An 18,627-nucleotide genomic window follows, 5' to 3' on the forward strand; every position below is an offset into this window, starting at 1 on the left:
TTGTATAGCGCTTTACTCAGTCCCTAAGGACTCCAAAGCGCTTTACACGTCCAGTCATCCACACATTCACACACTGGTGATGGCAGCTACGTTGTAGCCACAGCCGCCCTGGGGCGCACTGACAGAGGCGAGGCTGCCGGACACTGGCACCACATTCTCGCAAAAAAAAAATCACGGTTTTAGTAACGCAGCGTTCCTATGGGAAAGTAACGGTAATCTAATTACCGTTTTTGCAATAGTAATCCCTTACTTTACTCGTTACTTGAAAAAAGTAATCAGATTACAGTAGCGTTACTGCCCATCTCTGGTTAAAACACAAAAAGGACAGTTTTTCAGGAATCTTGTATTTTTTTATTTTTATATGGTGTGCGTATAGAAATAATTTATTCTTTATAAAGAAATCTTTATGTTTACAAATGATACGTAGAAAATTCTTGGCTCTGTTAAAGCATTTGTGAACCTTTCACTGGAGGACGGGGTTAATAATTCTGCATGTAGAAGTATTCTCACCCAGAGAGACCCCATCAGGGAACTCATCCTTCAGGTCAAAGGCCTCACCAAAGGCCTGCAGGAACTCCAGAACCATCAGAGCATCTCCAAAGAGCTCTGCTGGAAGCCGGGTTTTCACTGGAATTGGGCTTGGCAGCTCCTGGTGGGAGAAACAAAAGAGGAACACATTCAGGAAAATTATAAATGACACCCGTGACACGGTTATGTCAATCAGAGGTCATTAAAATCAATCATGTGTAACTTTGCCAAAACAATGTGGGACTCTGGTCCCCTCCCCAATTAGACCAGGAGTCACATGTTTAGTCACATGTTCTCCTTAAATTGCTGTCTGTCCAAACAACCACGTGGGCTTTATAGATGGAGCATTATGGCCCCGCCCCTCCCTGAGCCTGGTTCTGGCTTCTTCCTGTTAAAAGGGAGTTTTTCCTTCCCACTGTCACCAGGTGCTTGTTCATAAGGAGTCGTCTGATTGTTGGGTTCTGTATGTATTATTGTAGCGTCTACCTTACAACATAAAGCACCTTGAGGTGACTGTTGTTATGATTCAGTGTTTACAAAATGAAACAACTGAAACTACAACATAACTGCAAGTATACTTCTGTAGCAGCGACTCATAGAAGATGACATCTGATGCTTGAACCCTGGTTTATAATCTGTTGCAAACATGGACACCATTCCTGTAACAAGGGAGTCCAAGCAGTCACACAAAACAGGCATCAGCACAGACCCTCATGCTCACTGTCTGATGACAGATTTACATCACAGGACCCAAGTGAGCTCTAGGCGAAAGCGTCATTAAGGCTCAAATCCTCCTCACGTGTAGTTGCTACGCCATTTTTAGAGGCCTATACTGACTTCAGTGACACGTCACCACAGACAGGAGGGCACAGACCTCTTCTGATTTACATTATGGTAAATGGCCTGCATTTGTATAGCGCTTTTCTAGTCCTTAAGGACCCCAAAGCGCTTTACATTACATTCAGTCATTCACCCATTCACACACTGGTGATGGTAAATGGTAAATGGACTGGTTCTTATATAGCGCTTTTCTACTCATCTGAGCACTCAAAGCGCTTTACACAACTTGTGCATTCACCCATTCAGACCCATTCGCACAAGCACATCTTTCTAAGTGCTTTCTAGATAACATTCACACACATTCATACTCCGATGGATGCATCGGAGAGCAATTTGGGGTTAGTATCTTGCCCAAGGATATTTGGCATGCAGACTAGGGGAAGCCAGGAATCGAACCACCAACCTTCCGATCAGTAGATGACCTGCTCTACCACCTGAGCTACAGCCACCCACAATTAGACCAAGCTCCTTCTAAAAGCTTGTCTCACTGCTCCTCGGACAACAACAGGCACAATTGAGTCACTCTCTCATGTAAAGATAACAGTGAGTGAGGAACAGTGTAACACAAAACAATGAGGAAGTGAAAGTATTCAGACACAGCGTTGCATTTGCTAATGTTTCTTGTTTTAAATGTGACAGCTGTGTTGTAAACTGTGTAAATGACTTCCACTCGCTCCCCTGTACCAACACTAAAGCTTCAGTCAACATGCTTGTCCAAATGTGCTCATGGCAGAGGCGGTGCATTCACTGACCTTCAGGTCTTCACACTCCATGTCCTCTCTGGGTTTGCTCCAAAGCTTCAGCTGCTCTGCGTATTTCTTCTTCTCCTCCTTTAACTTCTCTCGTTCCTGTGAATCAGAAAACATGTCTCAACATCATTCCTGTCATTTTTCTGATGTGCAGCTTTAATCATCAGATGTGCAGCTACATCTGATGATTAAAGATACTTACCCGGTCTTTCTCCAGCTTCCTGAGCTCCTTCTCCTCCCTCCTCCTCTGCTTCTCCTCTTCAAACCTGCGTCTCTGTTCCTCCCGTAGCCTTTCCTTGTCCTCCCTCTCCCTCCGCTTGGCTTCTTGCACCTCCTCCCTTTCTTTCTTCAGTCGCGCCTTGTCTTGAGCTGCAGCCACCATCTCCTCCCTCTGCTGTAGCAACTTCAGCTTCTCCTCTGCAGCTTTCAGTAGAGACGAACTCGCCTGAAAACAACGTTTACATGATTTATTTGTACACAAACGTAACATTTCAGGTTTACTTAATGACGGAGTAAACCGCAGACACCACTGACACTCATTCCTGTTATACTACAGTTTGAAGGTGCACACTCTGTGTCTAAGGATGATGTTTATGTGACCTGGACCAAAGAAACCTGTTCATCTTGTGGATACAGAAACTTTAACACAAACATGGAAACTAACATGGGTGAGTGGTTTCCTCCAAGATCAGTTCTGCAGCAACAATTAATATCAAGGCTACGTCCACACGTACACGGGTATTTTTGAAAACGCAGATTTTCCGTTTTCGTTTTAAAAAATAATCCCGTCCACACGTAAAGGCAGAAACGAAGGAAAACGCTGCTAGGAACATGCCAAAGCAACAGGTGGCGCTATATTCCTAACCGTGCAGAAGTGTTGGCCAATCAGAAGTCTAGAAGCCTCGGCGGGAAAAAGTAAACAAAGCTGGGGCATAGAAGCAGAACCGAGTCGTCTGTGTGGAGGGACAGTAACTGTGTGTGTATATGTAAGCATTTAAACACCGCAGAGAGAACAAGTAACAGTAACAGTATTGTAGAAATTTCACCGAAACAATAACGTGGCGCACAGTGTGACGAGTTTTTAAAAATCTCAGTTTTCAGTGACCGAAAACGCAGTTTACGTGTGGACGAAAGATGCAAACGCATAGAAAAATCTGCGTTTTCAAAAATACCCGGGTACGTGTGGACGTAGCCAATGACTTTTGAAGAGTTTGGAGTTTTTAAATGGAAAACATAACAAGATAGCAGGGTACAAACTCACAACTCTAACAGCAGCGTCTCAGGCTAATGTCACCAGCTCACATTTATAAACACAACGTTTAAGTAGAAGTTGTCGTGAAACTGTGACATTTCAAAGAGAGCGTGCAGGGCATGGATGTGCGGCTGATTAGACACTTAAAAACACTGGTCTAATCTAATCAGATGTCATTGATGCACAGCATCAGTGTGATAATAAAACATCAGCTACTTCTAATGACTGTCAAAAAGCTGCCACTAGATAGCAGCAGCCCCTCTGCCTCTCGTGGGTGTGACTAAATGCAGACATGTCTCACCCCTCACTCTTCCCAACGCCCTGCAGGAGCAAACTCAACTCTACACCTGGAAGGCTTTTGGCAACCACACGCCTGGACACCCCCCCCCCCGTTTCCTGTTTGTCGTTAATGGCTCCATGTTAAACTGTGCTGGCGTCATCATCACTGCTGCTGTTGTAATATCAGCGTTTTGCTTTAACACCCGTGTGGGCCTGATGTTGTCAGACTTTATTTACACTTATGGAAACAGGCTCCATCTTGACAAACTGACCAGATATTTAAAGATTATGTCGCTACATTCTCTGCTGAAAAAATATTAAAAGTGTATTTGGTGAAGCACAAACAGGCTATTTCAAAACATCGAGTATAGTTTGGGTGACTTTTCCACGGTCGGTACAACATCTGCCCCAATTTGTCGATCAATGTCAAACTGTCTCCTCACTGGTCAACAGCACAGAGCTGCTCCATCCTCTGGGGTCGCATCCAAATCACTCGACCGATTTAAGATGATATCACTGAGGAGCAGTCACACCACGTCTCCATTTCAACTTGTGTTCAAGGTGCGGACTTCAAACTATATATAAGCTTTTAAAATTGTGTTAATGGGCCAGTCAAACCAGAGTTATACGTGGAATATATGTGAAGCTTTTTCCTGAATACTATCATCATTAGAGCAGGAAGGGCAGGCTCACAGGCACTCTGCTCGCACTGAACCCGTTTACTATTGGTGGGAAAATGCACCACGTCAAACACAAGAAGAATGACCACGTGATATTTAGTTGTTTAGGAAGAGGAGAAAGTTTTAGGAGCGAGTGAGTTTTAGTGGGATTTGAGACGAGAGATCAGTGCCACACGGTGCGTTTGGAGTCATTTGTTTTGTGTCAGAACAATGAAGACAAAACCAAACGTCACAGTTGCTGCCAAAAAGCCTCCAGAGGCCGTTTGCAGTGTAAACGCAGGGGAGTGATACACCTCCTGCTGGCAGGCCTGTGATTGGCTCCTCTGTTTGTGTTGGACAGAAACTATTTTTTGGCACAAATAAATTCTGTGACAGCGAACTGTTCTGTAATTTTACTTTTAGTAGTTTGAAATTGTTGAACAAAAAAAAAAAAAAAAAAAAAAGACATTGGCTGCATTTTTAGGTAAATAGCTGCATATAACTTTGCTGCTTCCAAAATCTGCGGATATGTTTTTAAAACTGAGAATTTCTCTTAGCATTTCATGATGATTTTCGCATTTTCTAGTGATTTAAGATCAACTGTATTAATGTCAAAATGAACAAATGACTGTAAATTCACAAATCAACCAGTCTTGGACTTGGATGTGCGACTGTCATTCCCATTGCTTCACACTCGGCTGCAAACTGCTCCAGTGTAAGCTGGAGGTCATAACCGGTGAACGTCTACCGCTGCACCATCCAGAGCATCCTGACCAACTGTATAACAGTCTGGTACGGGAGCTGCTCTGCCTCGGACCAGAAGGCGTTGCAGTGAAAACCACCCAGCGCATCGCCGGAGCACCACTTCCTGCCATAAAGGACATCTAAAGGAAGCGGTGTCTGAGAAAGGCTGGGAAAATCATCAAAGACCCCAGTCAGCCATCACATGGACTCTTCACCCTCCTGCCCTCTGGGAGGCGCTACAGGAGCCTCCGGACTAAGACCACCAGGTACCAGAACAGCTTCTTCCCCACAGCTGTCAGACTCCTGAACTCTGCCTCCTGACATCTGACCCACGTTAACACATGGACTGAACATACACACACCCACAACCACAACCACCTACACACACACACACACAATGGACAAAACAAACAAATGGACAACTGTACCCTCATACACACAATAACAACATGGGCTGAACCACCACTCACAACCACCAGCACTTTATAGCCTCTGTAGAAATGATCCACATATCTCACTGATCTAAACTGTAATGCTCTACAGACAGTCATTCTGTACAATGTGATAATTATAGTTCTACAACTGTTTCATTAAACTCACAATTGTGTATCTAAAATCTGTATAGTTTTCATACGTACAACCTGTCCATAGCCTCTACATATTTATAGTTATAGTATATTCATAACATACCTTCATACCGTGTACATTGTAACAATCCTATAATAGATCCATACTCTGCAATATATCCATGTTACTGCTAAAGCACTTCTGGATGGATGCAAACTGCATTTTGTTGCCTTGTACTTGTGACATGTGCAATGACAATAAAGTTGAATTCTATTCTATGCAAGAAAACAAAGCTGAAATCCTGAAACTACTAAAGTGGAGATCCACCAACACCTGGTTACACACCTGCTGATGGAAACTATGAACAGAACTAGGGCTGTGCGATATGACCAAAATCTCATATCCCGATACAAGACATCTATCGTCCTGACAACGATATAAATCACAAACATTTAGCATTTTCTGTAAATTCTGTGAACCTCTGGCAGCTCGACTTGTGTGTTTCCAGCTGGGCGTCATGTAGCTGGAGTCGAGTGTTTTAACCGATGCATGAAACGATACATTTTTAGACACAAGTTGTAACGGCGCCGTTTTCTTTCAAAGTTTGAGTCTAAGGTTTATTTTTTAGCACCTGACGGCTCTTTTCTGCTTCTCCTCCGTAAACTCTCTGCATACTCAAAATAAACTGAATTACATGCAAAAGTCTCAACAGCGTCTTGAGCTTTACGGTGAAAGGTTTACGTGGAAAACAAACAAGTGGACAGCGGAGCCACGCGATGGTTTTACCGTCACTATCGCTAACGACAACACGTACAAACACGCGCTTGTCCGTCCGTAGTGTGGTTATATTAAATATAAGAGAAAGAGAGAAATTAATAAAGTCACTACAGTGACATCAAAACCATGAAAACATATTGGCGTAAACAGTTTATTTTGCGACACCACGAAACAAACGATAGCGTGATAGGAAACGATAGACGTTTTTATATCGTCATGCGATACATATCGTTATATCGAACAGCCCTAAACAGAACCTGTGACGAGCAGCTGGAAGTCCACTGGGAACGAGTCCAGCATACAGCAGACATTCAGACCAAGTTCTCCCTGCGTTTGTACGGGACCATTCCTCCTGAATCTGACCGACACGTGGACTCTTCTTAAAGAGCCAGAGTAACTGAGACATATAACCTCAGATCTGGGAGGGGGGGCACCGGAGAGGGGACCCGGGTAGCTTCTTTGGCTGGGCCCCAGGGGCTAAGGGCCAGCCATCAGACTCTGAAGCCCGGCTTCAGGGTAGGACCCCATTAATCCTTTGTCACCCCCCATGAACCCTACTGCATGCCAGTGCATGATAACTCATATGTACCTGTCCAGGTGAGTCACGCCTTCCACATTTAGAAGAGGGGCTGAAGGAGAATAGGGGGGGCTCGTCAGGAAAGAACTGAGAGAAGGTCTGTTTAGACAGCTGGTACTTTGCCATCGAGGAGGGCTGAAACACAGCGAGAGACAACAGCGAGGTTGTGATTAGGGAGCTGCAGCTGCATCAGATGCTGACTTTAGCAGTAATATTCTCACCTTTAGTGCGACGATCCCATTCTGAGGCTCGCAGTGCTGCTTGAAGAGTAGCTTCAGTCTCTCTCTGGACAGAGCACTTTTCTTGCGACTTAATACAAAATAAATCAATTAGTTAAACAATGAGAAACCACTTTCTCATCACCATCAGGTGTAAGTGCTCTATACAGTGCCTGAGCGCAGTGATTCCCACATCAGTGTTTCATTAATGTGTCACGCTTCACCTTTAGAACATGTATAGTCAAGATATGGAACAAAACACTTGATACAATTCCAGCACTGAACAGTGAACTAGGGCTGCCACAAACGATTATTCTGATAGTCGACTAATCAGATCATCATCCATTGGACGTAAAACGTACAGCTTATTGCACCAGCAGCATCTGCTCTTATATAACTATCATTAGCTTACAGCTTTAAGTGTTTAAGGTATGTGCTAACTAAAAATAAAGACAAGATGATAGTTTATTAAAGTTTAATGAAATCTGCAGATTGTTTCGGTGAAGTTTAATAAACTCCTTGCTATCTAAAATATAACAGGACACTGGAGTAAATTCTCGAGCATCTCACACTTCTGATAATCAGCTGTCTGCTTGATGTTTATTCAGCTGTGTAAAAACTATAACTTTAATCTCAGCCAAACAGATTTACTCAGGAACAAATAAAATACTAAAAAAGCCAAACAATAACATTTTTAAGTTATCTAAGTGACTTATATATCATGTTTAACCTGAGTAGCGAAAGACGGCAGTGGGTTTGAAAACAATTTCCCGGGAGTCCGGTGTTCTCACGGCTCTAGTTAGCCTAGCCCCCGGCTAGCTATCGAGCTAGTGGCTAACAGACGTCTCCGAAAACGTCGGAGCGCTTTTGAAAATATGTGGTGTCTTGATAAACTGAGCAGATATTTGAGGTTTACACAGCTACATTCTCGCCTGAAAATATGTTAAACGTTTATTTTGTGACCCAGAAAGAATAATAAGAGTAATATTAAAACTAACTAGCTGCCGCCATTGTTGGAAACTGAGCTGGGCTGCGCTGTCACTACCCGATCCGTACCGGAAACTCGATCGGTACCCCGCATGCGCGAAAGGTGTCTACTTCTGGTCGAAGCGTTTTACGATAGTTACGGGTCAGAGTATCTGTTAAAATGTTTAGAATAATAAGTATATCTTAAAATGTTTGCAATAATGAAGCATTTGTGTACAATGTAGACAAAAACGAAAAATAAAAAGATAGTGACAGATCGGAACTCCCCGATCCGTACTGCACATGTGCAAAGTCGGACCGTACAAATCGGGTCTACCCGATCCGTACCGCGCATGTGCAGATGTTTTCTTCTTCTTCTGTTCGTTTAATGGCAGTTTACTCCCCAGTGTACGAGGATACTGCCACCTGCTGACCGAGTGAATGAACCCTATTGTAAACTGAATTGGCGTTATTACAAATGTGTGTTAAATTTGATTTAGTGATAGTCGAGTGTGTTTATGCTTGTCTGTGTGGAGAAGATTGACTGGAATAGTGATGATGATGTCCGCTATCACTGTCAGTTGTCAGTAAACACTTAATCTGGCTGATGAATCTTCACGTGACACATTGCTAAGTCAATATTATTAAGTCTGTAATTAGGCGCCATTCTTCTTATTTTACGGCGCTTTTGTTCAATCGGGGAACGCTCTCTGTTGAGGAGAAAAGCATGAATTTGTTTGTATACGGATTATCCATTGTTTAAATGTCCCGGTAGTCGAAAAGGAGGCAGAACTGCTGAGAAATGCTAAGAGCTAACTGGGCGCTAACCGTATCATTCAAATATTTTGAGTGTCGCAATGTTGGCAAAGAGAGGAAGTGACGTAAGATTTGCGCATGCGGGGTACGGATCGGGTTTCCGGTACGGATCAGGTAGCGACAAGCTGGGCCGCGCTATGAATTCTGGGACAGAGCTTCTTCTTCTTCGGGGTTTAACGGCAGCTGGCATCCTTGTACATGCAGTGCTGCCATCTTCTGTTTCAGTCCGTTATTACACTCTTAAATCCTACTACTTATTCCTGCGTCTTTTGGGATCTTAAACGACGCGTCGACGATTTTGATAGTCGACGTAATCGTGACTAGTCGACTAATCGTGGCAGCCCTACAGTGTACAGACAAGGAAGTCCTCTCACACCACATCTTTAACTGCCAATAATATCACATCGATTTAGGATCAAGTGTCTGACACAGAGCTTGTATGTTCTGGTATCCTCCCACAGCCCAAAGACCTGCAAGTTAGGTTCAAATCACCAATTACCCCGTCTACTGATGTAAGGATGATAAAGTAGTTGAAGCTAATAGAATAAAGATCTGTACAAATGTTAATTACAAATATTCTGTCATTAAAGTGGTTTCAGAGAGAAGACTACAAAAAGCTGAACATGAGTGAATGTTCATCAGACGGGTGTTACAGATATCAGGTGATATCCAACAGCAGCTCACGTCCTCAGTTTACTATGGCGACCTTTTGCAGCACCTTCTTCCATATGAACCTGAGCACAGCTGAAGAATTACACAGTAATACTGTTACTGTAAGAAATGTGTGTTTCACAAAGTATTATGTACCACGACGTTTACCCCGTTGAACGGAGCTATTTGCAGATTGTTATTTTATTGCATTATGAGAACACTTTCCCCGAGTTGTACCTGGGAGCTTCTCACCTGATCTGATTGGCTCTGACGGTGAACGGCTCGCTGTGTTTGTTCTTCATCATCCTCACTGTGTATTTAAACACTGATGGACTCAAAGACTTCTTCCTGCTAACACACACACACACACACACTTTAGATCACACTTCAGTAACTTGAGATCGTAACATTGGCGTGACCCTTCACCTACTGACCCATTGACTTGTACTGTGGAACTCTGGAAGGCGCTGTGCTCGTCATCACTATCACTGATGACGATCGTGTCATCGTCAGCCATCTTGCCGTGGCCGTTAACGTCTGGTGCTCGACTAACACTGGAATCAGGCAGGTGTGCCTGCAGGATCTCACACACGTATCTGAAAAGCAAAAACAGAAAATGACCTCACTGCACCTGGTTTCACCTTTGCTCTTTAACATAGAAAGATGGAGGCTAACAATCTGCAAGTACACAAACATGGATATATTTCAAATGTGTACCTGGCTCCGTTACATCCACTGACGTCCACCACCTCCCCAGGAAAGAACCGGTCTTTGACAAAAGCATAGACGTCCTCACAGAGCTCCGTCAGCCTGCAGCATTGGCTCAAAGCAGCAAGGTGGAGCAGAGGCACCACCAAAGACTGAGGGAAGCTCTCCAGACTCTGCCTTGCCCGCCGCTCACTCTCCACCGCCTCAAGATAAGTGAGTCCCGCTCGGCCCGTCAGAGCACAGCTCCACACCAAGCTGTTACACAGAATGGTCCTCTCAAAGAACTCACTGAGGAAGAGGAGGGTCACGATCAGATATTAATGCGCACACAGCCTCTTCATATTCAAGTCCAGCTTCTAGAAACTCCAAGAATGTTTACATACACACATCAAGTATCTCTCATCTCGTTCACTGTCCTTATTCAGAACTTATCCAAAGACCAGAAGCCTGCAGACAGTTCTCTATAAGGCAGGATTGACACATATGACCCCATCATATGCTGCTCGAAATTATTTTAAGTTTTTCCTCACACAGTTATTTTATTTATTTGGCTGTCAACTGCTGTTCAGTCAGTTACTGATCCCAGTACCAACTCCAGCAGGTGACGGCTGTCCTCGTTTTGTTCTGTAGGCTTGGTAGGGTCACTGCAAAGGAGCACGAATGGATCAGTTCTTCACCTGATTCAGGTCTTGGTTAGAGTGGCATTTCAAGTCACACCAAATCTACTCTTCAAAACAAGGAGCAACACCATCAGCTGCAGACCAAGACGGTCCAGCGCAGAGCAATCAGGACCAACATCCAGGACCACTGAAACAACCTGAGCCTGGTCCAGTTCTTTGGCTTCACTTCGCTAACACGTGCCATCAGAATACGCAGCTACATGAAGGTGGTGATCTACTGACTCAGCTATCCCAGGGTTTCTCTGCTCGTTCATGTGAAAGGAAACATCTAACCAGTCACTTTTATGGATAAGTACACTGGCTGATTTTACAGAGAATGATAAAACTATACTATGAGAAAAACAAGGGATGAAACAACACAGCTGCTGCAGAAGAGTGAGAGTGATGTAAGAGTATGTGTGAGAGGTTGTGTGTAGGTTAACAGCTTCACGATGAGCCTCGCTGCCTTGTTATTTAATCACAAATGAATGGAGGAAGTATTTAATAGAATCCGTTTGTCTGCCTGTTTTTACAGCAGTGTAGCCTCCACAGTTTGAGATAGTTTGAAATTTCGTGTGACGGTAAAAACCAATAACAGTTCAAGCTGATTTCATGTTGGTGAAGATTGTATCCATATGAAGGGTGAAGTCACACCAAGTGTGAAAGCATGCAGAGTTCTGTGAAACCACAGAGACAAAAGAATGGAGACTGAGTCTAACAGCTCAGGATCCAACGCACACCACCTCGTCTAACATGGTGGAGGCATCATTATAGGATGGCTGTGTGCTGCTGCCAGTGGAACTGGGCCATTAGTGTTTGCTGATGGCGAGTAATGCTCTCTGCTCAGAGTCATCTAAATGCTGCAAAACAGAGCGGACTGCATCTGCAGTGCAAACGATAATGACGACACCAGATATACACGAGGACAGCATCATTAGACCCAAAGTGTTGATGAGCTGTTAACAGATTATTAAACAGATTTTAACACAGCTCTGCCAAACATTCAGTTCAGCACTTTGTTGAAGCAAGTGAGTAAAGTTCACTTCGTCCTTCTGCAGGCAGTTCTTCACCAGGAGGGGATTGTTGTATCGTCATTTTTTAGGGTCGTCGTCATTTTGGAAGACAAAGCGTCGACACAGACCCGCGACACGGCTGTCTTTCAAAATCTTCTCCCATCATTCTCTCTTCTTGATTCCTCCCACCTTAAGAAGATTCCCAGCTCTGATCTCTCCACAGTATAATACTCCCACCACCGTGTTTCACTGTGGAGGCTGGGTTCTGTGGTTGTATGCATCTCTACATAAACAGGTCTTCTCCAAAAAGCTCTAGTTTCACATCATCTGCTGAAAGGAAGCACTTCCAGTAACATAATCTTTCTGGAACCTCAACCTGAAATTTTTATATTATCTTGGAATCTGAAGATCCCCGTTTTAATTTGACTTTAAAAGCACTGAGCATTACATTAATTGCTAAACATTTATACATGTTTCAGAGTACTAATAAGATTGACCCTGGTGAAAAATGCTTTCTATAGAAAACCAGCATGTTTAGAAGTTCTGTTATGGCCAAGTCAGTCATCTGATCTCAGCCTAACAGAGCATACTTCTCCATTATTCAATACAAAACTGAATGCAGAATAACCCACAAGCAGCAACTGAAGATGCTTTGAAGTGCTGAAGCATCTTCGAAGCACAGAAAGCTCCGGGGTTAACAGTAAAGTTATCTGGATAATTCAACCTTCTGCTTTGTAGTTCAGGCTTGTACAGTACAGACTGACTGTTATGAAGCAGAGGCTGGTATCCCTTACTAAAGCCAATGCAACGTTGTCTCAGACAAATGAAAAATATATATTAAAATCCAAAATTGCAAAATGTAGCAGGAGAGACTGGCCAAGTAAGTTTCTTTAATAAACTCCGTTTCTTTCTAGTTTGTAACTCTAACACATTTTAATAATCTACTCAGTTAGTTCCTCCTACGCCGACAGCGCATCGCTACTTGATCTACTTGATTAAAACTAATCAAATGATCTGATCAGCTCCCAGAAAGGGAGAACAGTTCCCAACAAACTAAATCTGATCTAAAACTGAGTGAACATTTGTACAGAGAGCGTAATAAACACAAATGATACAGGTTACGGTGTGCCATCAGCTGCATACGTGGACAGGTGTATTTGCTCCTTCTTTAGTGTAATTTTACATTGTTTGTATGTTCTTGTTTTACTTTAACTTAATTTTCCCGATCGTCTCTCTAGGCTACAACATCCCCCCCTCAAAAAAAACGCACATTTGGAAGCCCAAGCTTGCCTTTATCAATTATGCAACATCTGTTAACTGCCTTGTAGTCACTTCTGGGTTTCAGTGCGAAGACGTCCACAGAATGTGAACCTGTTTTTGAACCATACTTGGCTTTTTAACTTTTAACTAGAGGCAGTTAAAATATTAGGAACTGTTCAATACATAGGAGGGATACAAATATGCAGGCGCTAATCTTAGAAAACAAACCAGCAGATCCATCAATCATAATAATTATATGTAATTAATTATAAGTAATTTTCAGTTTTGTCAATGTCATAACAAAGGCTCCTCTAAGACCTGTACAGGATCCCAATATGAATAATGCTCAGAAATACAAGTGTGCATGTAAATGTAGTCAGTGATTACACCATGTTAACTTCATCAAATGAAAAATTAGTACAATCTGAACATATTTCAACTCTCTGCCAAAACAAGTAAGCATGTCTCTATAAAAAAAAAAAAGAGAGAAACAAAGTGAAAAGTTTGTCTTACTTGAATATAAATTTGAGGTGTGCCACTTTTTGTTTTACACCATTTTTATTGCTAAAGCTGTCAGAAAAAACAGAAGTTGTGACGTATCGTGTCATATTTGCCACTATGTTACAGTGGAGCAGATGTATAAAGTTACATATGTTTAAGTACGCTTACCTAAAATGTACCACTATATACTGAAGCTGTCAGCTGAAGACGTCCACGGTCCATTTGGCCCGAGTTTCTTCAGACTGACGTCGAGTTTAGCGGAACTGTAACTTCAGTTTGGAGTAAAAACAGAGAACTTCTTTGATTTTTTTTCCCTTCGGGAAAATGACCGAGTAAGTTTGCAAACTTCGTGTGTGCTCTTAAAAAGCACTCTTAGTGCGCTGGACCTCAGCAGGTGGGTTCAACAGACCTACACTATGAACGGATACCGAGCCTCACCACATCAAGCTAACTGCTAAAACTAGCTGAGCTAACCGCCGGCTCACTGACAGCTTCAGTGTTAGCTTACCCAGCTAACCCACTTTAGCTTCAGTTGGCTAACTCACTTGGATAACATTACACCTGCCAAATCCCACCTTCAAACCCGACTACCTGCTTTAACCTACGTTTTAATGGCGCGGGAGAAGGGGGGAAGCATGCCCCCGCCCAAGCCCATAAAAGTTTTTTGTTTTGTTTTTTCAGAACAAAGTTGTTTTTTGTTCATCTTGTTTGGAAGTTTGCTAAGCACCAACTGTCAATGAAACATCGTTCAAACTTCAGTTCAAGTGACTCTTTAAAGGACCCTCCAGGTGAGACAAGTGGCTGTAAGGTACTTACTCGTAGGTCCTGAAGATTTCGTGCGTGATTTTACAGAGAAACACCTCCTCGTCTGGTCGTAGGTCCGCCGGGGGTTTCTGTCGGATGAAGGGTTTTCTGTGGAGAAGCGGCATCTTTCAGCTCCGCTTCCACCGGCCGCACTTAGAAAATAAGAAGGAAACTGGATCACAATATCCGAATATCAGACGTAAACTCTGACCAAACCCTTCAAAGTAAAGTAAAACCGGAACCCGGACTGTGAACGCGGCGGAGATTAACCGAGTGGTAGGAGACAAGAGGAGGTGAGCGGGTCTTTTGTTAGACGCGCTGATAATCTGACCACATGGAAGTGTACTCCTCACCGTGTAAATCGACACACTCAACTCTTAGAGAGTAAAATAAAAATCACAAAGCCCACATCCACTCGCTCCTAGTGGAGAACAGCTAAAAACACGTTTCTGGTGGTCTTTACCGAGTTGTGTAACAAAGAAGCGATAATACGCCGTCCAATCTGAGGAAGAAGTCCGGGCTGAAAAGCCGCTCACTGGCGGCTTGTTGACCAAGTTTTCGTGTACTTCAGGGACCCACAAAGAGCTGGGAAATATTACGGTTTCGCTTAATCTGCACTCTTCACGAAATAAAAAGTACTAACACCACCATTTAAAATTAGTCTGTTACAAATATAAATACTGCATCTGAAATGTTATTAAAGTAGTACGTAAACATGTAAGTTTTATTATGAAATCAGGAAAATCAGAAGAAAGAACAAATGAATTATTTCCGAATAGTTCCAAACCGCTCTCCCTGACCCATCACACAGTCTCTACTCCACAGATATTGAATCTGTAAATTCAATATCTCTATAAAGCTGTATAATAACTATGCATTCAGATGATCCCAAAAGTATTTTTGTACTATACCTTCATGCAGCTGTATTTCTTAGATTTATAGTGTACATGTAATTTAGTGCACTTTGCATCATTTACACAATGCTAGTCTTACTTTTACCTCTTTTAACTAACTTCATTTTTACATTTCTTTGTTTTTTATCATTCCTATAAATCTCATCGTATAAGGTTCTTACCAGGTGCCTGTGGCACTTTTATTTTAACTGTGTTATTTATTTGTTGTTCATTGTAGACTTTACTATTTTTACTCTTTATCATGCTGCTGTAACAGCAGTGGGCTCAATAAAGTATCTGTCTATCTAGTTTTTGGTCTACTGATTCTGCTGTTACTGGTTCAAAGGGGGCTGTGATTTACTAATGTGTCAGGGACAACAACTTATTATTATTTTTACCTACGTTTTTCTCATTTGTTATTATTTGCCGTATAGAAAAGTATTAATTACAAAGAGCCCAGTGACACAGACACAAAATGTGTTTTTTTTTTCCAAACAAATGACTTTTATCCAAGCCTTTACATTTATTAAATGTACAGTTTAACAAAAAAAAAAAACATACTTAAAATGGGGGAAAAGAAAAAAATATTAAAATAGCACATTGTTAAGATGTCCTTGACAGTGTCTCACCATATTTCGTGGCTGCATAGTAACATAAGTGTTGGGAGATAAACACGGTGCATAGAAACATAGAAAACGTATAAAAATGGCAGCCTGTGCGGCCGAGCAGCTGAAATTTTACCAAGAATATTTACTTCAGAATTATAGCAATGAACTATGATTAAAGCAATAAAGCAAATACTCATAAAAACAAAAACTGGAACTAAACTAAACTCCAGAACATGATCAGAACATGCAACAGCAAATTAGAGAAAACCGCTAAACCATTAAAAGACTTTGTTTCTGGATTGGTTTGCTTCACCCAAATGCACCATCCAGAGTCTTGGTGGGAGGGTTTTCCTGTCTTCCTCAAAGGCTGTTGGTCCGCTGACCTGCCATGTTCTAACTGCCAACCAACCAGGCTTTATGAACCCACCCACCCCCCGCCCCCCACCTACTTTCCGCAGCTACACAGAGCCGCAGATTGGAGGCTCGCGTCGTCATGGTTAATTCCTCGCATTAGTTCCCGGAAGTCGGCAAAATGCGCCAGCCGCGCTCATATCAGCGCATGAGTTAGATGTTTTTGAAGAATGACACTGTATGTTATCAGCACACTTAGATCATATGAATTTGTGAATGAAAACATAGTAGTGGATTATCCACAGAGAATTAGTAGTGTTTTAAACAGAAGACAGGTCAGGCTAAGAAACATATTATTAACCAGGAATACCAACGATATTAAATCAGAAAAAAGGGCTTCAAAACGTAGTTTTACTGGGCTGGCCAAGTGAAATACTAGCTAAGTAAGACATCATGTAGCTGTCTGATCTGTTATACACTGGTATGTATGACCTAGTATGATAAAATGATAACTGCACAACAATCAGGGAAAAACTGTATTTTTGTGACATACAGCTGTAAATAAAGATTAGAAGAGCAAAGGCAGCACGGTGGCACGGTGGTTAGCACTGTTGCCGCACAGCAAGAAGGTCCTGAGTTCAATTCCAACATCAGGCCGGGGTCTTTCTGTGTGGAGTTTGCATGTTCTCCCCGTGTTTGCGTGGGTTCCCTCCGGGCACTCCGGCTTCCTCCCACCGTCCAAAGACATGCAGCTTGTGGGGATAGGTTAATTGGATAATCCAAATTGCCACTAGGTGTGAATGTGCGAATGTATGTGAGTGCGAATGGGTGTGTTGGCCCTGCGACAGACTGGCGACCTGTCCAGGGTGTACCCCGCCTCTCGCCCTATGACAGTTGGGATAGGCTCCAGCGCCCCCCGCGACTCTGAAAAGGATAAGCGGAAGCGAATGGATGGATGTAGGATGTTTTGTTAACAGTGCTTTTGTGGTCCTGGTGATTATTAGCATCTGTTTTCTCTTACAGTGTTAAACAACTGTACTACACTAATCTGACAATACACTATTACAATATTAGTATATATTGATTATACAGTTTCATAGTAACTGATGACACTTGTCAAATATCATGAACCACGCCTCACGTCCTGATGCACTTACCTATCCCAAGCTTGTACAGGTGTGGGCAGCACTTTTCTTTCTTCTAACTCTGTCAACACAAGAACCACAGGAGGATTCAGGCTGGATTGCACTGAGACAGCACCCTGAAACTCATCTCCCTGAATGCTTCTGCTGCTGCCGCCCATTTCCCTGTTTTTGTTGGTGTTGTTCGCTTTCTTGCGTGTGTGTCATGGCCTTTCTGCTTGCTGGGTGTTTGGTCCTTTACACTATATATGAATTAATTCAATTCAAAATTTAGTTTATTTGAATTCATATCAGTTTTGTTTTATTTATATAGTGCCAAATCACAAAAACAATCAGGATTCAACTTTACTGTTATTTCACATGTATCCGGTCGTTAAGTGATGACGTGACGAATCCTACTTCCGGGCCTAAAGTAGTCTGCGTTTAATATGGCTTTTGTGTTGTTAACATGTTTAATGTTTTGTATTTTCTTCTATTTAATCTCAAAAAGCTCCTAAAACAGTCAGTGATCACTATTGACCTCCCTCGGCTTTTATTACCGCTAATCATTTATTTAAGCTCAGTTTTTAAAACCTTAGGATGTAACTACAGCCCAGCCCATGCAGCAGTATATGAATGACTAACCTCGTATTGTGGGTGGATTATCTCAGTTGTTCTCCTGGCTGAAGTTTGGTCCTTTTACAGCATCCTGCCATGTGATTACATTTGTTCCTGACCACCGAGAACACTCACGTTAACTTTTATCGAGTGGAAAAAAAAGTTAGCTTGTTTATATTATGCTAACATAGCTGTGTCGCTAGCGGTCACGTAGCACATCATTATATACCAGCTAGCCAAACTTCAGTAACCCTACAAACGTCACTGCTGTTTAGTTTTCTGTCTTCATTTATGTTGGAAGTGATAACAGAGCTGTACGTTTGAATTTGTTTCCAAAACCCCGCAGTCAGGACATGCTATATTGTATTTAGATAGAAGCTAGCGAGCTAACTTCCTGCTAACTTCTAACTCCGTTAAATGTCATAAATTCCATTTTCATGGATGCCTGGATGTTAAACTCAGTTGTTA

At 42.5% G+C, this 18,627-nt stretch overlaps 1 protein-coding gene across 3 annotated transcripts in view; it reads right to left on the reverse strand.

The window, feature by feature from the left end:
* The window catches only part of baz1a (bromodomain adjacent to zinc finger domain, 1A), a 38,155-nt gene extending 22,994 nt beyond the window's left edge, over positions 1 to 15,161 (reverse strand). The window contains exons 1-10 of one of the 3 annotated variants that reach the window (XM_085144495.1): positions 15,032 to 15,161; positions 14,581 to 14,720; positions 10,341 to 10,619; positions 10,058 to 10,219; positions 9,876 to 9,974; positions 7,194 to 7,281; positions 6,985 to 7,107; positions 2,320 to 2,562; positions 2,121 to 2,216; positions 511 to 649 (exon numbers count right to left, since the gene is read on the reverse strand). In XM_085144495.1, coding sequence (XP_085000621.1) covers positions 511 to 649; positions 2,121 to 2,216; positions 2,320 to 2,562; positions 6,985 to 7,107; positions 7,194 to 7,281; positions 9,876 to 9,974; positions 10,058 to 10,219; positions 10,341 to 10,619; positions 14,581 to 14,693 — 1,342 coding nt within the window. In that variant the 5' untranslated portion in view covers positions 14,694 to 14,720; positions 15,032 to 15,161. Of the gene's footprint in view, positions 1 to 510; positions 650 to 2,120; positions 2,217 to 2,319; positions 2,563 to 6,984; positions 7,108 to 7,193; positions 7,282 to 9,875; positions 9,975 to 10,057; positions 10,220 to 10,340; positions 10,620 to 14,580 lie in introns of all 3 variants that reach the window. The other 2 variants (XM_085144496.1, XM_085144494.1) reach the window with 2 other exon arrangements.
* Between the last annotated feature and the right edge of the window lie 3,466 nt (positions 15,162 to 18,627).

Source organism: Neolamprologus multifasciatus, chromosome 19 (assembly GCF_963576455.1).
Source record: "Neolamprologus multifasciatus chromosome 19, fNeoMul1.2, whole genome shotgun sequence".
Lineage (NCBI taxonomy): Eukaryota > Metazoa > Chordata > Actinopteri > Cichliformes > Cichlidae > Neolamprologus > Neolamprologus multifasciatus.